General features: G+C 59.5%; 1 protein-coding gene across 2 annotated transcripts; it reads left to right on the top strand.

The window, feature by feature from the left end:
* Positions 1–10,074: 10,074 nt before the first annotated feature.
* On the top strand, positions 10,075–19,790 carry LOC131088381 (glycine receptor subunit alpha-4-like). 2 transcript variants are annotated; one of them, XM_058032393.1, is made up of 10 exons: positions 10,075–10,191; positions 12,608–12,741; positions 13,286–13,353; positions 14,036–14,259; positions 14,389–14,471; positions 14,662–14,802; positions 14,885–15,099; positions 15,339–15,488; positions 16,383–16,478; positions 19,119–19,790. In XM_058032393.1, the coding sequence occupies exons 1-10, from the start codon at positions 10,109–10,111 to the stop codon at positions 19,395–19,397; spliced, it is 1,473 nt and encodes a 490-aa protein (XP_057888376.1). In that variant the 5' UTR covers positions 10,075–10,108; the 3' UTR covers positions 19,398–19,790. The 2 variants fall into 2 exon arrangements, with proteins under 2 accessions (XP_057888376.1, XP_057888377.1); XM_058032394.1 differs by lacking the exon at positions 16,383–16,478.
* Positions 19,791–20,925: the final 1,135 nt, after the last annotated feature.

The raw sequence follows: 20,925 nt of genomic DNA, 5'->3' as shown, positions 1-20,925 counted from the left end.
GTGTGTCTGTCTATCTGTCTGTCTGTCCATCCCTCCCAGGATGCCAGGGGCTCCCCCAGAGCCAGCCCCGCTCCCTCTGCCCGCCCTGGCTGTCCTCACCGTCCTGTCGGTGTTCCCGGCTTGCTGTCAAATGTGCTAATAAAAATTACATTAAAAAAGGAAGGAGATGCTAGAGGCTGTCAGAGGACGGGGGAGGAGCACTGAAGGACAGACAGACAGCCCAGTGCTGCAGGATGACAGGGGAAGGGAAAGGGCTGCTGAGGAAAGGGGAAAGGGGAAGGGAAGGGAAGGGAAGGGAAGGGAAGGGAAGGGAAGGGAAGGGAAGGGAAGGGAAGGGAAGGGAAGGGAAGGGAAGGGAAGGGAAGGGAAGGGAAGGGAAGGGAAGGGAAGGGAAGGGAAGGGAAGGGAAGGGAAGGGAAGGGAAGGGAAGGGAAGGGAAGGGGCCAAAACCCTTGTGAGGCTCAGCAAGGGCTGGGCACAGGGTGGGATCCTGCGCTCTGAGCACCCCAGGGATGCTCTGGGGCTCTCCCAGAGCAGGCAGGGTTGAGGCAGTGCAACAAAGCCCTGCTGGATAACTCGGGTCAGAGCCCTCCCAGCTGGCACCAGCCCTCACCCCTGCCTGTCCTGGCTTTCCTGGGAGCACAGGGGCACCAGGAGGTGCTGGCCAGCAGGGATGGCACCCAAATGAGCTCACCTCCCACGCAGTCACCCTCCAGAGAAGCTGAGCAGATGTCTGCCCTTCTGTTTGGTGTCTCTGGCTGATGTTCCCTCTGCAGGAGCCTGACTTTTCAAACCTACCCAGTTTTTGAGTTTGGATGAGCTTGTCCAGCCTGTGCTCCGTGTCTGGCTCGCTGCTGGGGGCAGCAGGGACCAGGGCAGGGTGGCTGCCACCCCAGAGGTGACACTGCAGGAGCCTCCCTGCTGTCCCACACCTTCACAGGCTGTGTCACCCAGGTGAGTGTGAGCGTGTTCGCACTCCCATCCAGTGAGCAGGGGTCTGAGTATGAGGGAAGAGACGAGGATCTGACTCCATGTTTCAGAAGGCTGATTTATTATTTTATTATATATGTTACATTAAAACTATACTAAAAGAATAGAAGAAAGGATTTCATCAGAAGGCTAGCTAAGAATAGAAAAAGAAAGAATGATAACAAAGGCTTGTGGCTTGGACAGAGTCTGAGCCAGCTGACTGTGATTGGCCATTAATTAGAAATAACCAACATGGGCCAATGACAGATGCACCTGTTGCATTCCACAGCAGCAGATAACCATTGTTTACATTCTGTTCCTGAGGCCTCTCAGCTTCTCAGGAGGAAGAATCCTAAGGAAAGGATTTTCCATAGAAGATGTCTGTGACAGGTGAGTGCAGTTTCAGGCTGTGTTTGTGCCTGGGGGATCAGCTGCAGAGCCCAGGGCACACCCAGCAGTGCCAGCAGTGCCAGCAGTGCCAGGTGCAGTGCCCTCACCAGGGCCCAGGCACTGAAGCCTTCCTGACTGCTCACTGCTCCTTTTATCCACCAGGCAGCTCTGTTATTTACTGCAGAAACTGGGGATAATACAGCACTACAAACAACTCTCTTAGTCAGGTTTCTAATTTCAAAAGAAACTCCCACAAAGCCTCTCACTCGGTGCAGTGAGTCCCTGAGATTAATTACAGGTTGGTGGAGAAGGTGATTTCTTTTCCCCTGGCTCCTTTTCCAGCAGATTTGCCTTTCACATCCACTGCCTTTCTCCTTGATTTTCTCCCTACTGGAAGGTAAACAGATGCCTCACTCTGATCTTTTCCAGGCTGTTCATTACTCTCTCACTCTGCCTTTCATGGGGTCACATTCTTGAACTGTTCTCATTTACTTTTCAGAAAATCCTGGAAGGGAAAGACAAATGTCATCCTGCCTCCCTGGCAGGAGGGGGTGGGAGATGAGAACAGCAAACAGAGCTCAGGATTGCTCTGTCCCTGTGGAGCTGCACTGGGCTCTGTAGAGGGAGGAGCAGCAATGCCAGCACCAGTCTCAGCTCTGGGCTGTCCCCATTTATTTCTTGCTGCCCATTTGAAAAGGCTCAGGTGAATTCATGTGCTCCCAAATGTCAGGACCCAGAACATCCCTCTGGCTGTCCAGGATGGCCAGGACCCCATCTCCACCACAGAGGCCAAGCTGGACATGGAGGGGAGTGGTAGGGGCACAGGACAGGGGGAAGAGGGCACAGGGCCTGCTTATTATTTCTTATTCTTTCTTATTCTTCCTTATTCTTCCTTATTCTTCCTTATTCTTCCTTATTCTTTCTTATTCTTTCTTATTCTTCCTTATTCTTTCTTATTCTTTCTTATTCTCTTATTCTTTCTTTATTCTTTCTTATTCTTTCCTATTCTCTTATTCTTTCTTATTATTTCTTCTTCCTTATCCTTTCTTATTCTTCCTTATCCTTTCTTATTCTTCCTTATTATTTCTTATTCTCTTATTCTTTCTTATTCTTTCTTATTCTTCCTTATCCTTTCTTATTCTTTCTTATTCTTTCCTATTCTTCCTTATTCTTCCTTATTCTTTCTCCCCTGCACCTGCTGTGCTCCCCTGCATTTCACCTGATGTGAAATGTTCCATTTTCCAGACTTGTCCCTCCTGGGGGTCTCTGGTTGAAGGCAGAACCCAAACGAGTCCCACCCAGCAAGGAGGGGCAGGCAGCCTGCAGGGCATGGCACACAGCACAGCCCCAGGGTCTGCTCCTGGTGCTCTCCTGCTTGGACACTGCAGGGGCTGAGGGCAGGGGAGCTGTGGAAGGTAGAACAGTGAACAGAGCTCATCAAAGCCCAGTGCTGCTGCTGCTGCAGGGAGAGATGTGCATCACCATGGCAACCCTGGCCAAGGATGCTCAGAGCTGGGCACCCCAATTGGGGAGGGGACAGGGGACCACGCTGGGCCTGTCCCCATTGCCCCAGTGCCACCCTCAGCCCAGCCCTGCTGAGGCTCTGGTCTGGCACAGCAGCTCCTCCTTCCCCTGCTCAGAGCTGCAGAGGCTGAGGGGCAGGCAGGGTCAGGGCTGAGGGTCCTGCAGTGTCAAATCCAGTGGATTTTCCCCAGCGACACTGGAAATGCTGGAGGCAGCCGGAGCAGGGTCAGGCCAGCACCCTGGGGAAGGGAGGTGTCCTCTGAAGGGTTGGGATCTGTGCCAGCCTTTGCTGCTGTCCCAAAGAGTCTTGCTTGACACTTATCTAAATTAAATCTCCCTGTTCGTCCTGCTGCCTTGCCAAGGTCACAGGATCAGGCAGTGCCATTGCTCCAGCCTCCCTCTGCCTGCAGCTCCCTCCTCTCCTGCTCTGCCTGCAAACACAGCCCCCAGGGTCCCCCCAGAGCAGCTGGGGTTGGGACCAGTGTCTCAGTTCACCTTGCAATCCTCTCTGGGTCACCCTGCCCTGCCTGGTGAGGCTCTGGCTCCTGCTGGCACTGCCACACAAACACTGAGCCCCACTGGGGTCCCCAGTGCCCCCTGTGCCCTCCTCCTGCACCAAGGTGCCACCTTCCTTCAGGAGCAGCCCCAAACATCCCCACAGCCTGTCACCTTCCAGGCACAGCAGCACCAGGGCCAGTGCTCCAGATTGCAAGGCAAGATGTGTTCTGTTACCATCTGTATGGCAGTTGTCTTTGTCAGGTGGGCAGTTTGCTTTATCTCTTCCACACCCACTCCTCCCTCTGAGCAGACACCTGCTGATAACAGCTATTGAATGTCACTGCATGGCTGATAAGAACTACAGCATCCCATTGGAAGATGTGAGCCCAGGGGGTGGAGCCAAGCATTCCTACCCAGATATAATCTGGAGATTCTGGAGCACCAGCACGGCTTCTCCACTGGATTGCCCAGAGGAACAGCAGCTGCCTCTCCTCCCACTGGATCTTCAGAGGAAGAATCCATCCTTCTCTACAGGATCCCTGCTCCAGCAGAACCACCCCTGACACTGCAGGAGGGCTGAGCCACAATTCCAATGGGACTGCTGCCAGCACCCTGACCCACAGGGTGTCAGGTTGGGTTCTGACTCTGTCAGTGTTGTTCTAGTACTGCATTGTTTATTTTATCCTTTTTTTTTTCTTCCCTATTAAAGAACTGTTATTTCCTGCTCCCATATTTTTGCCTGAGAGCCCCTTAATTTAAAATTTATAGCAATTGGGAGGGGTGGGGGGGTTTACATTCTCCATTTCAGGGGAGGGTCCTGCCTTCCTTAGCAGACTCCTGTCTTTCCAAACCAAGAGAGCCAGAGACAGGAGGTCTGCAGCCCATGGAGAGGCAAAGGAAAGTCTGCACCATCCACTCCATGTCTTCAGGCCAGGGTGGCATTCACTTTGTTGGATATGATGGGTGGGATGTACACAAAATAATTCCTGGAGAACCTGCCACAAAATACCAGAAATATGTTAGATGAGGATAAGCACCTGTTGATGAGGGGATGGTTTTGAAGAACAAGCACTGGGCTCTCCTTTCTTTGATGGCTTTCAGAACAGCTGAAAGGCCTCCAGCCTGCAGGGAAGGGGCTCAGGGGCTCCAGGGTGCTCTGAGGGATCTGCTTGGAAGGGCAGAGAGGAGTAGGACTGAGCTGGATCCAGCAGGACTGAGCCGCTCCCCATGGCCAGGAGGGCACTGGGGGAATGGGGCTGGCCCAGCTGGATCCTGCCATGCTGGGGTTGCATCCAAGCCTCAGAGAGGCTCCTCAGCCCTGTCCCCTCCAGCACCCACTCTGGTGTCCCAAACCCAGCAGCCTGGACACCCAGGGACAGGGAAGGGCCCTCTCTGATGTCCCCCCACAGCTATATGGAGGGTCTGGGGCACATTTCCTCAGCACATGCAGCAGCCCCACAAGCACAGTGATGGGCTGAGTGCTCAGGCCTCACCTCACTGCACCTTGTTAGGAAAATGAGCCCAGGTATAGCATCCCACCCTTGAGGAACCCTCAGATGAGCCCAAGTGACCCTCTGGGATCAGCAGAGAAGCCAGTGCTGGCCCGAAACACAGCTCAGAGCGCTCACTGAGGGTGCTCTGTCCCCACAGAGTATATTTTGGGGACTGATGGACGAGCAGCTGCATCTGGCACAGCCCTGGAGAGAGGTGCCAGGTCACTTGGAGCCAGAGGAGAGGTGACCTCTGTGCCTGGCTGCTCACAGAGCAGGAGGGGCAGCCCTGGGGCTGCTGGCAGGGCCAGCCCAGCTGGACGGTGCAGCTGCCCTTGGCCAGCCCACAGCACAGAGCATCCCTGCCCAGCCTGCACAGCCCACCCCAGCACCAGCAGCTGGGGTATTTTTAGCCTGGAAAAGTGCCACAAAATCATAGAGCAACATTTGCTGGAGTTGGGACCAGTGTCTCAGTTCACCTTGCAATCCTCTCTGGGTCACCCTGCCCTGCCTGGTGAGGCTCTGGCTCCTGCTGGCACTGCCACACAAACACTGAGCCCCACTGGGGTCCCCAGTGCCCCCTGTGCCCTCCTCCTGCACCAAGGTGCCACCTTCCTTCAGGAGCAGCCCCAAACATCCCCACAGCCTGTGACCCTCCAGGCACAGAGAAGACAGTAGAAATAGTAGAAATAGCAGAAATAGTAGAAATAGTAGAAATAGAAGAATCCACCCCACTTGCCAACTTCAACTTTGAATGCCGATCCTCTCTAATATCATCCCAATCATTAAGAAGCTATGAACAAGCATTAACCTTTTAAGCTAAAGAAGGAGGGTTTCCTCCCTCCTTAATGGTATGCCTCAACTAAACCCTAGTCCCTGATTTTTATCATGCTCACTTCATGACTCTCTTTATTTATCCAACCCCAACTCCTGTCATTTGCATCAATAAATCCCCCTCCAGCAAACCACCCATCGCTCCAAGCACCACCCCCTGAACCTGACCATGAACTTAAGCTTCTTTGACCAATTTCCAAGCCCATCCCTCCTAGGAATCCCACATCCTGCCCTGTCCCTGTGGTGGCTATACCTGAGCCCAGAGCCTGCTTGCCCTGTGAGGAGCAGGGGCATGATTGGGCTCTGGTGCCTGTGGGGCTCAGTCCCTCCACCAAAACACCACTACAGCTGCTCATCCCTTCACTGTTTATTGCAGTGAGATGATTTTTGCTCCTGCAGGGAAAGGAAAACACCCACAGCCTGTTGGACAGCTTCTCCAGGGAAAGGCAGGAGCAGCAGGACACTGGAAAAGCAGCGACAGCACATGGCAGCACAGTGCCCAAACTGGGCTCACTCTGGGCAGCCATGGGGAGCTGCAGGCTGGCAGCACTGCACAGCCACCCACCAGGGTGTGTTGTCCCCAGCATTAATTTCACACCCCATTAAATGCCTCCAAATGTTTGCTTTGGGGGAGTGTGGCTCCGTGTCCCCCAGGGTGGAGGGGATGTTCTCTCCCCCACTGCAGCACGTGGGGTTTTCCTGTTTGTTTTGCTGCATTTCTTAGAAACAGTGCTGGGACTGTGCCTGCTCTCCCTTAATTTCACTTGTCAGAGGATTAAAAGAGGGAAAGGAGAGCTGACATGGCCCTAAACTGAAGGCAACAGAGAGCCTGAATCTTTCACAAGGACTGCTTTGCTCCCCAGGGCTCATTAAGCATTTAAGCAGTTGGTCCAGAGGATGCACAGCAGCCCTGGCACGCTGGCAGAGCCCTCTGCACGCAGCAGCTCTGCTTCACACCTTGCTTTCTGCAAAAGAAAATCCCATTCCTGGGGAAAAAGTGACAGGAGGATGTCCAGAGCTGGCTGGGAGCCTTGGGAGAGGGGAGGAAGTCAGGAGAGAATGAGGAGACAGGATGGAGGTGCTGTGATGTGGTGTGCTCTAATTACAGCAAGCACAGCCTCCCAGAGCGTCAGACTCTGTGCCTGATGAACTGCAGGGCTGTTTCCCTGTCCAGCCCTTCACTGGGGCTGGGGCTGAGGGATGCAGAGCCAGCAGTGCCCCCAAGCCAGGAGCTGCCTCTGAGCTGCTCCCAAGCCCTCCCCAGAGCAAATGACCCTCCAAGCCTGCTGGAGCAGGCTGCTCAAAGCCCACCATGAACCTGTGCCCACCTGGAGCTTCTGTCCCTCCTGGTGCTTCAGGTCTCCCTGGCTCCAGGGCAAAGGCAAATCTGTGCTCACTCCAAAGGAGGGGCCAAGGATGAGTGGGAAGCAGCAGGATGACTTTGTGGTCCTGCATGAAGAGCAAAGTGCTTTCCTTTGCCTGCTGTCCTTCCTTCCCTCACCCCTCAGCACAAATAGCACAGAGCTGGTCTGGTCTTTATCCTGAAACTGAGCTTAAGCACCTGAATCTTTTCTCTGGAAAAAAGCCCAAATCTGTTTTCAAGGGGTTGAATGACTCACTCCCACCTTGTAATGGTGTTGTCTGCAAATACACCTCAGGGTTTCATTTATCAGACAGGATTCAGTCTGTAGATGTGGCAATGCAGAGAGGGGCTGGGGCAGTGTGGATTGGCACAGCCCTTCCCCAGGCTGCAGATTTGAGGTAGGGAAGTGTCTGGCCTCAAAGGAGCAGGTTGATGTGAACTCAGAGACAGTGGAGGGAAAGGAAATAGATCCCCCACTTTTCTGGCCATCTGAGCAAGCCCAGTCTCTGCTGCCTGCATGTCTCCTGTCAGCAGAGCCTGCACGGTGACAGGGACAGCTTTGGGGCTGCCCCTGGGGGCTGCTCCAGCCCGGCAGCCACTGGATCACAGTGTGGTCTCTGCCCCTGCCCCTGCCAGCCCTGCTGCCCCTGGGGAGAGCAGCCACAGGACAAGCTGGTGCTGGATGCCTGGAGCCCAACGCTGACGGCTCCTGCTGCCTGCAGCCTTGACTGTTTACACAAAATCCACCTCACGCCTTGATTCCAGGGACACGGGGGATAACCCTATCCCTGTCGTTCCCCAAAAATGCCCTGCTCAGGATGAGGCGCCATCCTGGCATCCCCTGGGCACTCTCTGTTTGTGCAGCTCTTGCTCCATCCCCGGGCCAGCCAGCAGCAAATCAGCACTGCCTGCGCCCTCCTGGTGGGATGCTCGCTGCCTTCATTTGCTCAGAGCTTGCTCTCAGCGCTGCTCTCAGCCCTGCTCGCCGTGCTGGCTGCCTGCAGAGCTGCAAGGAGGGCAGCAGGGCTGTGGCTGCAGCATCCCCACGGTGCTGCCCACCTGGGAGCCTCCTTGGCCTCTCCAAGAGCCCCGTTAGCCCAGCCCTGCTGACCACAGCATGTGCACCCATGCCTTGGAGCTGCTCACCTTGAGCTCCCACGCTCGTGCCCACCTGGCACGCTGACCCCACAGCCTGACCATCCTCAGCTGCTGCAGGGACACCGTGCCTGTGCCTCAGTTTCCCCAGAGAGCAGAGAGGGAGCACTGGCTGCCCTCCTGACAGTGTCAGGTCGGTTTAGCTGGACAGTGTCGGGAGAGGAGCTGTCACACCGTGTGTGTTTGCTCTGCTCCCTGGGGCTCCCCGCTGTCCCTGCCCCTCCTGGCACCGTGGCACTGCAAACAGTAATGGCAACGGTAATCAGAGGAGACTTCTCCAGCTCCTGCTGCTGGGGGAGCTGATCAGAGGGGATGGGGACCCTGCACAGCACCTCGGGCCAAGTGTCCTCTGGCCACCAGCCCCCTGTGCCCTGTGCTGGGCCAGCACCCCGGGCTGGCTTCACACAGCCCTGATCCACACTGCCCTCCCAGCAAAGCCACTGGGAGCTCTCCAGGTCCTGTGCAGCCCCTCTCTTTCCCTGGGAGAGCAGGCACAGGGGGCACCGTGCTCTCCTTCCCCGCTGAGCTCCTCTTCTGTGGGCCCCTGCAGCAATGGCTTTGTACAGCAGCTCCCAGCCATTACCAGACTGCAATTAATACAAACAAATGAGATCAGCCAGCCACAGCAGAGTGAACAGAAACCTGACTGACATATCTGCCAGGAATCATTTATTCTGCGCTTTTATCTTTTTTAAACACTATTTACTTCCTTGCAAATTAATCACGGATTGCCTTGGAGCAGAGGCGACTCTGCGGCTCGGGTGGCCTCAGGGGACAGGGCAAAGGGAGCTGAGCACCGCGTCCCGGCCCGGGCTGCGGTTATCAGGCAGCTCCCCTCCCTCTGCCTTGGCTGCCCTGTCCCCGGCAGCCGCGGCAGCTCCTGAATCACACAGACACGAGCGTCGGTGTTGTGCTCTCCGAGGAGCTCACCAGGACAGTCCTGTCCATCCGCTGAGCCCCGGGAAAGGCTCCCAGCAGGAGGGACCTGAGCTGCGGCCCCAAGACCGGGCACAAGGGTTTAGGGGCCCGGTTTACCCAGGCACAACCCTCCATCCGACGGGCAGTTCCTCTGGGACATCCCTCATCCCTGTACATCCCTGAGCCCGCACATCCCCTGCACATCCTTCATTCCCGCACATCCCTCAGCCCGCACATCCCTCAGTACCGCACATCCCTCAGTACCGCGCATCCCCTGCACATCCCTCAGCCCCGCACATCCCTCAGCCCCGCACATCCCTGAGCCCCGCACATCCCTCATCCCCGCACATCCCTCATCCCCCGTACATCTTTCATCCCCCACACATCCCTCATCCCCGTACATCCCTCATTCCCGCACATCTCTCATCCCCCACACATCCCTGAGCCCCTACATCCCTCATTCCCCGTACATCCCTCAGCCCCGCACGGGCTGCTCCCGGTACGGTTCTCTCCCTCCGAGCGTCCCTCGCACATCCCTCAGCCCCGGCGCATCCCGAGCCCGCTCCAGCCCCGAGCCCGGCGCGCCCCGAGACCCCCCAGCCCCCGCCGGGGCCGCTCCCTCGCCGCACCGGGAGCCCCCCCGAGGGCCGCGGGCTGCGGGCCGGGGGCAGAGGGCCCCGAGGGGCCGGGGAGGAGGCGGGCACCGGGCCGGAGCCCCCCACCCACCGCCGCTCCCGCCTCCTCCCCGCCGCGGCGGGCGAAGCTCCGCCCGGCTCCCGGGGCCCGCAGCCGGCCGGCGCCCACCCCGCGGCGGGCGCCCGGACTATGAGGAGCGGGAGCGGGCGGAGGGCGGCGGCAGCGGCCCCGGTGCGGCCCCGGTGCGGCGGGAGCGGGAGCGGGGACGCCGCCGCCGCCGGCCGGGTCATGCCCGAGCGCCCGGGGCGGCGGGGCTGCGGGCTGCGGCGGGATGGGCGCGCTCCGGGCCGGTGCCCTCGCCTTCCTCCTCCTCCTCCTCCTCGGCTGCCTCCTGCCCCGGCGCGGCCCGCTCAGGTGAGCGCACGGCGCGGGTGCTCGGTGCTGCGCGGGGCCGCGGGACCCCGGCACCCCGACCCCGTCCATCCCCCGAGCCGCGATTCCCCCGGCACACGGGCGGGCATCACCCCCTCTCGGAGACAGAGCTCCTGCGGGACCTGGGCATCCCTTCAGACCCGGACCATCCCCGGACCCTTATCCCGACCCCCGATCCGGAGCGGGCTCCGCGGCCTGATGCCCCGGACAGAACGCTCCCCGCTCCTGTTTGAACCTCCCGCAAACCTGGCCTCGCTGCCCATTCCCGGGACCGTGACCCAGCACCCCGGGAGCCAGCAGCCTTCCCCCCACAGTCCCCACCGCACACAGCCGGACCCTGCCTGTCCCCGGCCGCCCCCGAGGGCTCCCCGGGCCAGCGGGAGGGTCACCCACGGGAGAAAGGGAGAGCTGAGCCCGTGACAGCCCAGGCAGCTCCTTCCCTGCCGCTGCAAAGCCCCCGGCATGTCCAGATCCTCTCCTGGCTCATGGTGTGTGGGGAAAGGAGAGCTCAGGGCAGACCCTGACCCAGACCCTGGCTCACTCGGGACAGTGGGGGGGTGCCCCAGGTCCCCTGGGTGCAGGAACAACTCTTGGCCCACTTGGGTGGAAAATCTAAAGCCCTCAGGTCCCTTTTTCCATCTCTGTCCACCTTGGGTGTTATCTGTTATCTGGTCCACCTTGGGTGTTATCTGGGACGAGGTGGGATGCAGGGGAGAGGGGAAGGGAAGGGTCGGGGGCTGCAGGACTCCGGGGCTGAGCCTGATCCCAGTCCCCCTCCCAGCACTCAGCCAGTGTGGCTGGAGGGGCGCGGGGGGATTTGCAGCATTCATGCCAGGGAGGGGTAACCCAGCATTGCTTCACGTGCAGAAACTGCCTGTCTCGGGGCAGCGTTTTTAGGCAGACATCAGCGTTTTCAGCCCTGCCATCCACGGGCTCCACAGCGGTGCAGAGTGAGCTCCAGGGCCCCGCCGTGCCCGGCCCGGTTCGGGGCAGAGCCCCCAGGGCAGGCAGCGCTCAAGGCAGGGGCTGTGCCCCAGGGCCGATTCCCCTGCCGGGGATGCCGTGGGCACTCTGGGCGTTTTGGCATCCCCCTCGCTGCCCTGAGCATCCCGCGGCTGCAGATCCGCTGTGCCTCCGTTATCTGAGCCTCCTCACGGAGCTACCTGCCAAGGGAGCCCGGGAGCCTCCCTGCCACGTGCTGCAGGGGAGAGCCCTCGCTGTCCTCTCCTGCGGGAGGACACGGCTCACGGCTCTGTGCCAGGCAGAAGCCTCACTTAACCCCTTGTTAGCCTGGCCCCTGGCAGCCCTCCTCCCAAAGGCACCACACCTTGCTCATGCAGCTCCTGGCAGGGAATTCCTCCCAGCCTTTTGCTCTTGATCAGGATGAATCTCAGCTACTCTCTGCTCCCCTTCTCCAATTAAAGGAAAACCTGCCCCACTGGAACACTTTGGTTGTGGCCATTTCTAGCTGGTAAGGTGCACATAAACCCCTTTAGGATGAATCTCACCCCTTTAAAAAGAGGTAGGAAGAAGGACCACAGGGTTCCCAGCATCATCCTCTTCTTGCAGTGCTGGGGCTGTAGCTTCAAGCAGGAGTGAGATCCACCTGGGCACAGACCTGGTGGAGTTATAAGCATCATGCAGCAGCACCAGCAGCATGCTCAAAGCTTCTTTTGTGTCCAGAGATGTCTGGCTAACTCCTCTCCATCACAGCCACATGCCTGGCAATGTGGTGAGTGAACATCTCTCGCATTGTTCCTTGAAATTATCATTATAGACTGACGGCAGGAGAGAAGCTGGCAGGCTAAGATGCATTCACAAAAATATCCCCTCCAGAGTCAGTTTAAATAAATCTCCACCGTCACTCAGAGCGCTGTGTGGGAGAGCTCATCCCCATGGCTCGTGTGGAGGTGGGCTCTGCTGCTCCTCTCTTGCCACATCTCCCTGGCCCCTGGCAGGCTGTCAGAACCCAGCTGGACACTCCTCACTCAGGCAGGGCCGTTGTGTCCTCCAGCCCCCCATGACAGGCACTGTGTGATTGTTTGCTCAGCAACTCAAGCTGAGCTGTAGGTGGAACCTGAGAAGGAGCTGCCCTGCTTTCCCTCCAGCACTGGCTGTGCCCTGTCCCCACCACAGCCCTGGAACCAGGAGACACCGGCCCCCCGCCCCATGCCAAGGGATGTGGTGGAGCAGGGACAGGCAAAATGTGGGCATGTGACACTCAGGCTGCTGCAGGTGAGGGGAAAGGCCACCAGGAGCCCAGCAGAAGGAAGGGATCCCCCACCATGCTGATCGGGCACTGGAGTGGATGCAGCCCTGGCAGCTGAGTGTCCCCAGGGGAGCCCAAAATGTTCCTGCAGAGCCCTGGCAGCAGCTGACCTGCCCCCCTGCCCCACAGGCTGGTTTCAGGGCGGGAGGAGATTAAAGCTGGCTCCCGAGGCTCAGCCCAGCCCATGTCACCCTCTGATTTCCTGGACAAGCTCATGGGACGAACCTCAGGGTACGACGCCCGCATTCGACCCAACTTCAAAGGTAAGAGGGGGGATGTGAGGGCTCCAAATCTGGCAGGTCCTGGCAGCTCATGGCTGCCCAAACCCAGGGGCTTTGGGCCAGGAGCCTGCCCCACATCCCTGTCCCAACACCCTGCCCAGAGTCCCGGCTGTCCTGCCAGCCCTGTGTGCTCGCTTGGCCGGCAGCATGGGCGTGCTGGGGTCACCCCCGCCCCGGGGGTGGCCCCACAGGAGGGGACGCCTGTGTGCCTTCAGGAGTGGTGTCCTCAGTGTCCCCAGGGGTGGCCCCAGCAGAGGGGACGCCTGTGTGCCTTCAGGAGCGGTGTCCCCGGTGTCCCCAGGGATGGCCCCAGCAGAGGGGACGCCTGTGTGCCTTCAAGAGCGGTGTCCCCAGCAGAGGGGACGCCTGTGTGCCTTCAGGAGCAGTGTCCCCGGTGTCCCCAGGGATGGCCCCAGTAGAGGGGACGCCTGTGTGCCTTCAGGCACGCAGCAGGAGCGGTGTCCCCGCGTGTGCCCGCACGTGTCTCAGCAGCCAGCAGCAAGAGGAGGCTCACGCTGTTTTCCAGGTCCGCCTGTCAACGTGACGTGCAACATCTTCATCAACAGCTTTGGCTCCGTCACTGAGACCACCATGGTGAGCGTTTGGGCAGCCTCTACCAGAGCGTCAGGGCTGGCAGGGGCTGTGCTGGGGAGGGTGTGGGTCCCCGTGCCCATGGCTGTGCTTACAGGGCTCCTGTGACCCCTTCTGGCACCACACTGGGGACAGGCAAAGCCATAGCACGTGCCTGTGGCTTTCCTGGGGTCAGCTAACGCAAGCTTGGCTATGTGGGTCACATTCCCTGTGCCTGAGCTGGAAGCAAGAGCCCCCCAAAGGGTCACAGTGGGGCAGATGGATGTAACCCCCTGCCATCCTGAACCTCCTTGGGTGCATGAGGAACACATCAGAGGAAGTCCCAGGGCAAAAAAATTTCCTATTTGTGCTTCTGCAAAAGCTTTAATACTATCAAGAGTCCCACAGAGCTATGTGCAGAATGCTGCAGGCAGCAGTTACTGGTCTTCCACCTCCTCCTCCTTCTCTCAGCTGCTGTGGCCTCGGCTTTTTAATTTCCCCTGGCTGCCAGCAGCATGGGAAGGCTCCTGAGCTGCCCCTGCTCCCCCTGCTCCCTGCTTTATTAGTGGCAGGCACGCAGCACCAGCAGGGCTGAGCCTCAGTGGAAGCAGCCCCTTCCACCCCCTCCTCCATCCCTTCCTCCTCCTCCTCCTCCTCCTCCCTGGGCACCGGGGGTGCTGTCACTGACCGGTGCCCCCTGTGCCAGGACTACCGGGTGAACGTGTTCCTGCGGCAGCAGTGGAACGATCCCCGCCTGGCCTACCGGGAGTACCCCGACGACTCCCTCGACCTCGACCCCTCCATGCTCGACTCCATCTGGAAGCCAGACTTGTTCTTTGCCAACGAGAAAGGGGCCAATTTCCACGAGGTCACCACTGACAACAAGCTCCTGCGCATCTTCAAGAATGGCAACGTGCTCTACAGCATTAGGTAGAACCTTCCCCTCTGGTGCAGTGCCTGACTGGGGAGGCAAAGCTTTCCCCTGGCCTTCCACGTGGTGACTTTTCCCCAACGACTGCCCCAGCTCCAACAACTCCCTCCTTTCCTCTGCCTCCTCAGGCTGACCCTGATCCTGTCCTGCCCCATGGACCTCAAGAACTTCCCCATGGACATCCAGACATGCACCATGCAGCTGGAGAGTTGTGAGTACCTTGGGGGGGTTCAAGCTGTGCTTCATTTCCCTCTTCCCATCCCATGCCCTCCCATTCCATGCCATCCCAAAAGCTGGCAGCTCACTTTTTCTGAGGGACATGAGCAGGAAAAAGCAGTTGTTCAGGGTGGGGTTGAACGGGGTCCATGTCCCCATCCCATGGCTCCCTACATCCCCTCCAGTTGGCTACACTATGAACGACCTCATCTTCGAGTGGCTGGAGGAGCAGGAGGCCGTGCAGGTGGCAGAGGGCTTGACACTCCCACAGTTCATCCTCAGGGATGAGAAGGACCTGGGCTATTGCACCAAGTACTACAACACAGGTGAGCCCCCCAGAGACCTGCTGCCACCCCCTCCCATGGCCCAGGGGTCCCTCTCGCCCACTGGGGCCCTCTTTCCCTGCAGGCAAGTTCACCTGCATCGAGGTGAAGTTCCACCTGGAGAGGCAGATGGGTTACTACCTGATCCAGATGTACATCCCCAGCCTACTCATCGTCATCCTCTCCTGGGTCTCCTTCTGGATCAACATGGACGCGGCGCCAGCCCGGGTGGGCTTGGGCATCACCACGGTGCTCACCATGACCACGCAGAGCGCCGGCTCCCGCGCCTCCCTGCCCAAGGTCAGTGCTGCTGCCTGCTGGGCACCGCCCCAGGGCCAGGGCCAGGGCCAGGGGCAGCCTTTCCCTGGCAATGCCTTGGCTTTGGAGCCTCATCAGCTGGGGCACCGCACGTGCTGAGGGGTAACGCTGGCTGCTCTGGCCCGTGTGCCCAGGCTGAGAGGGCTCCCAGCCTCCTGGCAGCGGGGGGGACGAGCAAGGTGGGGGGCAGTGGGTCCCTGAGCCCCCTGTCACCCCGGCAGGTGTCCTATGTGAAGGCCATTGACATCTGGATGGCCGTGTGCCTGCTCTTCGTCTTCGCCGCCCTGCTGGAGTACGCGGCCGTCAACTTTGTGTCGCGCCAGCACAAGGAGTTCATGCGCCTGCGCCGCCGCCAGCGACGGCAGAGGATGGTGAGTGTCCCCCTCTCTGACATCTGCTCCTCCTCAGCCCCTGAGGGGACAGCCCAGGGCTGCAGGGACAGTTTGTCAGCAGCCCCCAGGGCAGGGCTGTGTGCCATAGCCACAGATGGCTCCTCTGGCACCCCGGCGACCCACGGGCACTGCAGCACAGGGCTCGGCACCCATGGCCCTGCTTAGGGTGCTGTCCTTCTCCTGCTGGGACATCCTTGGGCTCTGCTTCCTCTAAAAATGCAGAAAAATAAGCAGTGAGGATGGGGGAAACCAGCCTTTCCCCTTACATGCAGCCCCAAATCTGGGCTCCTTAGGGTGACAGGGACTCACTGCTGTGTCAGGGAGAAAAATGTAGAAAAATAAGCAGTGAGGATGGGGGAAACCAGCCTTTCCCCTTACATGCAGCCCCAAACCTGGGCTCCTTAGTGGTGACAGGGACTCACTGCTGTGTCAGGGAGGGACCTGGTGGCACCCAGGGACAGGTGTGGGCTGCAGATGGGAGCGCAGCAGGATCTGCAGAGGCAGGATCCCTCACTCATGGAAATAGTTCTCCCCTCTGTCAGCCCACCAACACAGGCATCAGGCCTGGAGGAAGCTTGGGGTAGGGATGTGGCTGCCCCACTCTCATTTTAAACAGCCTGGGAGGCACCAGATCTCCATGGAAGACACGAGTACACACACACAAACATTCACACACACAGCATCCCATGCAAGCAAATCCCTTCAGCACGTGCTGAAGACAGATCCCAGTGCCAGGGCACACTGGGGGGGCTCATTCCCCCACACACAGAGCCCCCATCTCCCCCCAGCACCCCCACCCCAGCACCCAGAGCCGCTGCCCCGGGTCACCCGCTGTCCTGTTTCTGTTTGGTGCGCACTGCTGGATGCCACAAGGGCCTGAGCAGCGGCACGGCCAGCCTGGAGTCCCTGCGGCAGCCGAGCAGCCGGCACAGCAGCGAGCACACCTACGCGACGCTCTGCAGCTCCCGGGTAAAGCACGACCCTGCGGCAGCCCCCGTGCTTCCCCAGCCAGCCTCACCCTCCCCTCCCCGCAGGGAGACCCCAGGAGCAGCCCTGGGGGCAGCAAGGAGCTGCGGAAGAAGCAGGATAGTGGTTAGCACAGAGAATGTGGCTGATGGGTGAGGGTTTGGGCAGCCTCTCCCAGAGCCTCAGGGCTGGCAGGGGCTGTGCTGGGAGCGTGGGGGTCCCCAGTGCTCATGGCTGTGCTTACAGGGCTCCTGTGACCCCTTCTGGCACCACACTGGGGACAGGCAAAGCCATAGCACGTGGCTGTGGCTTTCCTGGGGTCAGCTAACGCAAGCCTGGCTATGTGGGTCACATTCCCTGGGCTCAAATGTGTTGGGAGAGTGATGGTAATGGAGCAGATTTCCTTGTGGAACCCCCACTCCATGCCTTGGGGTCCCCTTTGGTAAAGCAGCACCAGCAGAGTCCCCTTTGCTGAGGGTGAGTGATGCTGAGGGTGACTGAGCCCAGCTCCCCAGCCATGCCCACAGCCCTGGCAGGGTGAGGGCTCTGCCTCCCTGCAGCAGGTTCCAGGCACTCCCAGCTCTGTTGGTTCCTCACAGCCCCATCGCCCACCAAGGGCCTTCTGAGGCAGGGAGGAGAGAAAGCAAGCTGTACCCACACTGGTTTGGGGCTGGGGTTGTTCTTCAGGTGGGACAAACGAAGCTTCCTCAGGGTGTTGCTGCTGTCCCCAACCCCAAACTGAGAGAGGACAGCGGCCTGCAGTCCCTCCTGCACAGGCAGCTGCTCAGGGCACATGAGCACTTTGAGGCACAGGGAGAAGTGTGGGGCAGGGCAAGCTCCCCGGGTGTTGGGGAGATGCAGGGGGTCAACCACAGCTCCAGGGAGGAGATCAGGCTCGGTCACCCTCACCTCCTCTACACCACCAGCAGCCCTTGGACGCCAGGAAAGGCATCTTTGCACCCTGCCTTTCACAGATGACTCCTGGAGAGCAGCACCCGGCCAGGGCAGGGAGGGGGAGGCTCTGTGCAACCCAAGAACCGTGTGCTGGCTTAGAACAGACCAAAGTGAGGCTGCAGAGCTCCCTGGGGTGCTGCTGGCACAGCACTGGACGCAGCCAGGAGCACCTCGGGGTGCTGCTCAGTCAGAGATGGGAGCAGAGTCTCACTACCCACAGCTCCTGTGCCTGAGAAAGCACAGCCCGGGTCTCACAGCCTGAGGGCAAATCCCTCCCGCAGACCACCCAAATCCAGGCTCAGGAACCCTGGGCTGGGGGAGCAGCTGCTGGTCCCCAGAGCACACAGAGCACCCAGTCCCCCCATCCAGAGGGGCTGCAGGCACTCAGCCTGAGGCAGGGAAATAAAACTGTCCTGCAAATGAGAACTGACCTCAGCAATCCGAGCCACTGCTGCTCTTCCCACTGTAAAATCTTGCTTAGCCTGTGGATTGCTGAGTTAAATAAAGATGCCAGGGTACAAACTCTCTGCATGAGAGCCCCCGTGCCGGCCGAGTGCCTGCAGGGGCTGACCTCAGCAGGCAGCCCCTGTGTCCTGGAGGGCAGTGCTGGCCAGAGATGGTGTTTGGGGTCCCAAACAGCACCCAGACACAAAGTGAGGCACTGACTGCAGCAGGTTTTGGAAGAAAGGACCCACCACAGCCAGATACAGCACCACAAAGGCAGAGGGGAGCTGAGCTGAGCCACAGAGACCAAATGAGTCCAGGGCTCAGCAAAAAGCCAGATGTGCAGCCTGTGCTTGCACATGCCCGTCCCTCATCACATCTCTGCACACATAACCCTCTCCAAGGCTAAAACAAGGCAAGTGGCTTGCAGTGCACAGCTGTCGATGGGGAGGAGGGCAGGCACGGCTGGCCAGCCCCTGAGGCACCCAATCGGTGCCCTGAACAACGGCAGTGGGCTGCAGCCAGCGACCCTCACGGCAGTTCTGCAGCCTTGATCACGAACATGCAACTCCACGGGCACGTTGCCCCCTCTGCAGCCCTCTGCCAGCCAGGGGAGAGAGAGGGTGAGCAAGGGCAGAGAGACCTGCAGAGTCCAGCTCTTTCAGCCTCCCTCCTCTGCTGCACCAGGCAATCTCTGCCAAGCAGCCATGGGGAAAAATGAGGGCTTGGGTTCTTGGAGGGACTGGGGTGCCCTGCAAGCCCTGGTGCTAGCCAGGTTCCTGCATCCCCGCCCTGCTCTGCCCCAGCAAGCTGCCTGTCCCCTCCTATTCACCATCACAGCCACACTTTCACCGCACAGCAAACACAGCACACTCACAGCAGAGCCTGCACACCTCAGCTCCCTGCACCCAATGCACCCTGCACCCCTATGTGCCCCCTTCCAGCAGTTCACTTCCCATCCCTCTGGCTGCCAGAGCTGGGAGGAAGCTGGGGGGATGTGAGGGTCGGGCTGCCTTTGGATACACCCCGAAACACGTGCTGGATGAGAAGGCAGGAGCTCAGTGCTCACCCCTGCCCTGTGCACAGACAGCACTGGGAGCTCCTGCCTGCATGGCTGGGCTGTGTGACAGAGCTCCCAGCCTGGCACAGCACCCAGCACCCAGCACCAGGGGTGTGCAGGACGTGCAGCCTCCCCCTGCAGCACCAGCACCACCGTGCCCTGCCTGACCGCCTTTCCTTCGGCAGGAGGAAGAGCTGAGCCGCGAGAGCCGCTTCTACCTGCGGGGCTACGGGCTGGGCCCCTGCCTGCAGCCCAAGGAGGCGGCTGGGGAGGGCCCCGGAGCCTTCAGCCCCCCGGCCGTGCTGCGGGAAGGGGAGAGCCTCCGCAGGCGCTACCTGGACCGCGCCAAGCGCATCGACACCGTCTCCAGAGCCGTCTTCCCCTTCACCTTCCTGCTCTTCAACATCTTCTACTGGGTGGTTTACAAAGTGCTGCGCTCAGAGGACATCCACATGGTGCCCTGAGGCTGGAAAAGTAGGACTGACTGCCTCTTGGTGTCACCCCCACAGTGTGCTCAGGTGCCACAGGCTCAGCCAGAACTGCATTTCCCTCTGTCCCGGAGCGGTGGCACAGCTGGGCTGGGCTTCAGAGCCTGGACGTGTGGCAGTCCCTGTGCCACACTGGATTTTGTGGCACAAACTGGGGGGATCAACAATCACAGGTCCCCATGGTCAGCTGGAGAGAGGAACCCCTCCTGCTTCCTGCATGGTGTCACCCCCGGTACCCCGGCATGCTGTACTGTCAGGGCAGGGAAACACCCCAGGAATGCTGTGCTGTCAGGGCAGGGAAACACCCCAGGAATGCTGTGCTGCCAGGGAACAGGGAAACACCCCAGGAATGCTGTGCTGTCAGGGCAGGGAAACAGCTACACCCCAAGAATGCTGTTCTGTCAGGGCAGGGAAACACCCCAGGAATGCTGTGCTGTCAGGGCAGGGAAACAGCTACACCCCAGGAATGCTGTGCTGTCAGGGAACAGGGAAACACCCCAGGAATGCTGTGCTGTCAGGGAACAGGGAATGTGCTACACCCCAGGAATGCTGTACTGTCAGGGCAGGGAAACACCCCAGGAATGCAGCGCTGTCAGGGAACAGGGAATGTGCTACACCCCAGGAATGCTGTGCTGTCAGGGAACAGGGAAACAGCTACACCCCAGGAATGCAGTGCTGTCAGGGAACAGGGAAACACCCCAGGAATGCAGTGCTGTCAGGGAACAGGAAAACAGCTACACCCCAGGAATGCAGTGCTGTCAGGGAACAGGGAAACACCCCAGGAATGCAGTGCTGTCAGGGAACAGGGAAACAACCACACCCCAGGAATGCTGTGCTGCTGGGGGAACCCTGGGTAGCCAGGGGCACAGGAGAGCACTGGGTACTTTGGCACAGCCAGTGGCCAGAAAACATCACCTACCCGAAAAATATCCTCTCCCTTTTCCATACCTACCATGTTAGGCTGCTGCTTCTCCAGCCTTCCTCACTGAGTTGTGGACCAGTGATCAGGCTGCAATTCTCTGCTCTGGCCTGGAGCTTGCTTGCAGGAAAGAGCAGGCAGCAGCCCTGCCTGCACCTGGACTGTGCCCCCATAGCCCCTGCCCAGCAATGCAGCCCCAGCCAGCTCCAACACACAGCACAGCAGCAGGCTGGGGATGCTGCCCTCCCTGCAGAGCTCAGAACTGCCCGTGGTGCCCAGGGCTGCAGGATTGTGGCAGGGACAGTGGGCAGGAGGCTCTGTTTGCTCCAAGGAAATGCCAGCCCTGAGCAGGCAGCAGGCAAGCTCAGTCCTGCTGAAGGGGCCCAGATGGCCACTGCAGTTACAGATGGGAGTCACTTGGCACTGGGGAGATGGCACTGCATTATCAGCAGGGAAGGGCCCACAGCCTGTCTTCCAAGGGAGATTTTGGGATGAAAGCAGTGGGGAAAGCTTGGCCAATCCTTTTGGAGGAGCAGAGTGAGTGGTGGCATCCCCAGACTGCTGCATTCTCACAGCACCACGGTG

Source organism: Melospiza georgiana, chromosome 12 (genome assembly GCF_028018845.1).
Source record: "Melospiza georgiana isolate bMelGeo1 chromosome 12, bMelGeo1.pri, whole genome shotgun sequence".
Lineage (NCBI taxonomy): Eukaryota > Metazoa > Chordata > Aves > Passeriformes > Passerellidae > Melospiza > Melospiza georgiana.
Note: the sequence above shows the minus strand (reverse complement) of the source record. Positions and strands in the feature narration are given on the sequence as shown.

Coding starts and splice junctions, on each gene's coding strand:
- LOC131088381 (XM_058032393.1), top strand. CDS start 10,109: ATGGGCGCGCTCCGGGCCGGTGCCCTCGCCTTCCTCCTCCTCCTCCTC. Junction 10,192..12,607: donor CCCCGGCGCGGCCCGCTCAG/GTGAGCGCACGG, acceptor CCTGCCCCACAG/GCTGGTTTCAGGGCGGGAGG. Junction 14,472..14,661: donor CACCATGCAGCTGGAGAGTT/GTGAGTACCTTG, acceptor CATCCCCTCCAG/TTGGCTACACTATGAACGAC.